The following is a 4,716-nucleotide window of genomic DNA, read 5'->3' as shown; positions in this document are numbered from 1 at the left end:
TAGGGCGGGGGGGGGCGGGGAGGAGCCCGCGACCCCCAGCCGTAGGGGACGGGGAGAGCACGGCCGCCCCGTGCGACAGCCTCCTCCCGCGGGGGCGGCAGCCAAGGGAGAGCGCTCGGCTGCAGCCAGCCCGGTTTGCCCGTCTGGCTCAGACGCCCCAAACTTAAACGTTTATTGTAAACTAGGAGTAGCTCCAAGTGGTTTAGGAGAGGCAGAGGGCAACGCCATCCCCGGCGCTTATCTGAGGGACACACGGCGGGCCAAGCGGCTGCTGAGGGCTGAAGATGATCTCTGCCCGCGTTTCTGCCCCGAGCGAGAGTCTCGACTCTTCCCTGTCCTGCCGCTCTTCTGACTGGCCCTCGGAAGACTCGCCACCAAAAGCCTCAACACCCGCAGCGAGGAATGACAGGCACACACCGCCTTTGAGCCCGTAAAACTTTTCTGGCTACCACAAATGCGCTGAACAGAGGTAGTCTTCCTCAAGGAAGCCACAAACTGATCAGTTTCAAAAACAAGACCCCAGAGCTGTGGGAATAAAAAGGCGATGCAATGCCACGGGGCGGGCCAGGAACTCGTCTTGATCGATTCTGCCTCCCAGCCACTAATCCTCCCTAATCTCCTATTTGGTGGCATGTCACAACTCTCCCATCTAATCATTTGGTCTATACTAACCCTCCTGGGTCACCGAAAGCTCTTCTTAGCGGCTTGGCTCGCAGTGGGTCAAGCTCTTTCCCTCCCCTGGCAGTTAATAGCACAGGTCTGGTGAAGCCAATAGCACGTGCAGACAGACAAGTTGGCCTCATCACCCACCAGTGCCGTGGAGGCAATACAGCTACGCACAGCCAATGGTTCCTCTGCAGAGACCTCCAGCGCACTCTGCTTGGGAGCCTTCCTCGCTGGAGCACGGGATGTGGGGACCATTGCAGAATGCCATCATTTGATCACACATCCATCCCCTCCCTGTGGCTTTTTCGCATCTCAGTCCATTTTACACCCTAGTAAGAACGGGCTGAGCCAGCACCAGCTCCCTTCCTGTAACCTCTCCAGATCCCTAACTCACTTTCTCCGCTCTCTTCCTCCTTCCTCTATCACGCCACCCACGCACCTCACCTCTCCTCGTTGAGGCCACACATGCGAATCCGCTCTGTGCTGGTCCAGTTGTGCACCCCACTATAGAGAGGTGCCGTAGAGATCATGACAGCTGCTCGTCACCAACTGAGACCTGCTGGGGCTCGAGGGGCCACTCTGCCTACAAAAGAAAAACAGAGGATTGGTAACTCTCCCCAGAATGCTCACATTCAACCGTGCTTCAGAGAGCGTCATCCCCAGCTTCCCTGCCAGGCAGATGGGGTACAGCGCCCGAGATGCTACATGTCTGTCTGGAAGAGGGCTGGAAGAAATCAGCAGCACCTTGGGACAGAATCCACAGTCCACTCATCCTCACATTAAACAACGTTATTGCCAGAAAGCCTCTGGCTACCCTAAGGGTTTCACACGGGTGTCTTCCCACACATACGCATCCCTCGAAAGATTCCTCCACTTTTCTTCTCCCTCTGGAGGAGCCTCCAGCACCGGGTAGCAAGCCTCAAGACAGAGCTTTACCCAAGATGATGGTCTGTTAAAATGCTGGCATCCCCAAGGCTTCATATGACTTTCATAAACCAGCACGTGGTGGGTTCAAGGGGGAAAGCCTCAAACAAGGAGGCAGCTGGGGGACCCTGGAGGGGAGCAAAGGTTTGCCAGCAGTGCCGTCAGACAGTGCCATCAAGTGATTATCCCCTCCCTCTGTCAGGAAGGTGCTGGTATTCAGTGGAGTTACGGGTGGAAAACATGAGGAAATCCAGAGATTTGCGAGCATCCAAGACGCACGGTCGGCTGGGTGGAGCTTTTGAGGGAGAACATTGCAGCCAATCGTGCAGCACTGGGTGTTCGAGCATTAAGGCAGCTTTGCTGCCCAAGTCGTATCAAGGAAAAAGCAATGAAGGAAGAGAGGATCTACTGTCCTAACAAGTGGAGTCGGTCGAACCGAGTTGGACTGACTGCAAAACACAGACATGCTGTCAAAGAGGTTCTTGGTTCAGAGAAATACTAAACACACAAAGATAAAGCAAGCACAGAGCCATGGCAATGTACTTGGTGCAGCGGGTGAGAGTGGGAAGAAGCTGGAAGTGACACGTGATCCCAAATCTCCGTCAGTTTTCTTTTCCCTGACTAACTCCTGGCGACACAAGCTCTGAACGGGACAAGAAGCAGCTTGCACCATCCATTTACACTGAAACGAGCTGCACAGGGATCTACCGGCCAGCAGCTCAAGGGATTGAGCTGTGGAACTGAATGACGACTCTGAATGCAGCTCCTGCCAGGTATCCTCACCTCAGCCCAAACATGCCAGTGGGGATCCTCCAGACAGAAAAGAAGGGCCAGGCACATAGGAGAATCGGGGCAACGCAGCTTGTTTGCAGAAAAGAAGCGACAGACCCGTCTGCACGTACGAGGGCACAAGTGAGCAAACAGACCACAGAAATCAGAGGCCAGGAGAAGAGGGGGAAACCTGCTAAAAGACACACGCTGTAAGATGGAAGAAATACTATATAATGAAGGGGGAGCCGGGCAGACGCTAAGACAGAGAGCAGGGTCATACCCAAAGAGAATGAGAGGTGGCTTGGAGCAGGAAGGGGAGGAGTCTTTCGATGCTTGGAGAGAAATGCAACATAAAGGAAATAGGGGAACAAACAATCTGCGGGGATTTCACCATCTTAGGCTAAACTGAAAGAAGGGGAGGAGAAAGGTTCTGCCCCTGAGCACAGTGGCAGGACAGATGTTCTGGGAGAAATCAAAAGGGACCTTCTGTGCAACGGGGGAAGGGGATGCGTACGGCTGCACGACGTGGAACAGGGGTTGGAGACAAGCTGAAGCCTCAAAGAAGCACAGATCAGGCGTAACCCGAGAATAGGTCTGGCAAGGGAAAGGTGATAACAGGGTGGTATAAGGAGCTGGGAGAAACAGTATGTTTTGAGTACTCAAGTAAGAGCTGGTCAACAGAGGAGGCACGACGGCCACGAGAAGAGAGCTGTGAGGACATAGCAACAGAGATAGACACTGTTTCGTGAATTCTTGGCCTCTATCCTCTACGGACAATGTGGGACATGTGCCAAAGACAGGCATTTCACAGGGAATGAAGAAGGAACAGAAGAGAAAAAGAACCAAGATTTCAAGTAAGAGAAAGAATAAAACAGAGGGAAAACAACAGACGTGGTGTCAAGCACAAACCAGAGCGAACAGTGAAAGAACAGCATCCTTAAGAAGGCAGACCAGGAAGTTTTATTGAGAAACGCAGGGATAAGCAGCCTCCCGATGCAACACCAAACCAGAGAGAGCAACTGCAGCCTCCCTGGGTCAGAACACACTTTCACTCGAGTTGACACAAGGAAACCGAGGAAATCTCTCGTCTACACTGGTGCAGCTTGAAGCAACTTTAAATGGATGTAATTAAACTAGTAGGAACCCCTTGGAGAACACAACTAGGGCATGGTTTCACATGCCTGTCTTCGAGTAGAAGAAGATGTTGAAGAAACTGTTGAAGCCTTTCTCTCCCCTCACCCCTTCAATCATGTCACTGAAACTGTGCAGTGTCCCAGTAAACTTGACCAGGGAGTTGATCTCTGTTTAAAACCTCCCCCCACCCCCACCAGCTGGACTGATTTTAACCCATACTAGCTCCTAGATCAGGTTCACCGAGAAGGAGAGAGGGCACAGCCTGGCACAGAATCTGCTTAATCCACTACATCTGCCAAAGGAAGTATATATGAAACCACAGTCTTATTTTGATTTAGCTAAATAGGTGCCCAGCCAATTCTAATTAACTCCAAAGAAAACTAGTTTAGAACAAAATAAGAACAGCATTTTGCATGGAGAAGCTCGTCATGCGATATTAAAGCTCCTTCATCTCTCAAAACAAAACGTCCTCTAAGAATTGTGAGCAAGAAAGGTACCAAACACGTTCACCCCAACAACAAGCCCTCAGGAGAGATTTTCAGTGAAACTAATGTGGTGAATTAAAAGCAAGGGGGTTTTTTGTTCATTAAGGCAAAACCTCTCATTGTTTTGCAAAAGGAGGGGATGCTACTCTGCAAACCAGTCTCTTCCAGGCTCCAGAAAAAGCAAAGCAGAAGATGTTTTCCTTACAGTAAAAGCATGCTTTTACTCAGGTTAGCGATGACTTAATCCAACGGAACTTCCACGTGTAGCTAAGTCAAGAAATTACTATCTCTTCTGAAATACTGCTGTACAGCCGATGGAAACAAGTTGTCCTGAGATGAAGTTCTTCAGGAATGGATGTTTTCTAATAGTTATCTCTGGACAAATCCTCCTCCTTTCACTAAAATCCCAACAGCGCCAAGACAACTGTTGTTTCAACACAGGCCGAGCTGAGGGTGGCAGGACAGGCTGCCGTTGCCTTCACCTACCAGCTCCCACGCAGCTGAAGAGAATTAAGCCCACGTAATCTCCATGCTGACCCCTGTTAAAATCCTGCCGGCTCCCCGGCTCTCAGGGATCCTAACTTGAGTTGCCCGAGGTGAGGCTTCCTAATTAAGTCTTCTGCTGCAACACTGCCCCTCACACTCCCATCCCAGCGTTAATGCAGCAGAGGGGTACGGGAGTTACAAAGTAGATTCGCAAGCTATCCCGCTGAAAGCCAGCCTCCCCCTGCAAATA

At 51.3% G+C, this 4,716-nt stretch overlaps 1 protein-coding gene across 1 annotated transcript in view; it reads right to left on the bottom strand.

Moving 5' to 3' along the window:
• BCORL1 (BCL6 corepressor-like 1) overlaps positions 1-1,267 on the bottom strand; it is a 22,029-nt gene extending 20,762 nt beyond the window's left edge. The window contains exon 1 of the mRNA XM_010567109.1: positions 1,111-1,267. Within this exon, the coding sequence (XP_010565411.1) occupies positions 1,111-1,196 (86 nt within the window). The 5' untranslated portion in view covers positions 1,197-1,267. The remainder of the gene's footprint in view (positions 1-1,110) is intronic.
• Positions 1,268-4,716: the final 3,449 nt, after the last annotated feature.

The sequence above is a fragment of the Haliaeetus leucocephalus genome, unplaced genomic scaffold (genome assembly GCF_000737465.1).
Source record: "Haliaeetus leucocephalus isolate CR32 unplaced genomic scaffold, Haliaeetus_leucocephalus-4.0 Scaffold226, whole genome shotgun sequence".
Classification (NCBI taxonomy): Eukaryota; Metazoa; Chordata; class Aves; order Accipitriformes; family Accipitridae; genus Haliaeetus; species Haliaeetus leucocephalus.
Note: the sequence above shows the minus strand (reverse complement) of the source record. Positions and strands in the feature narration are given on the sequence as shown.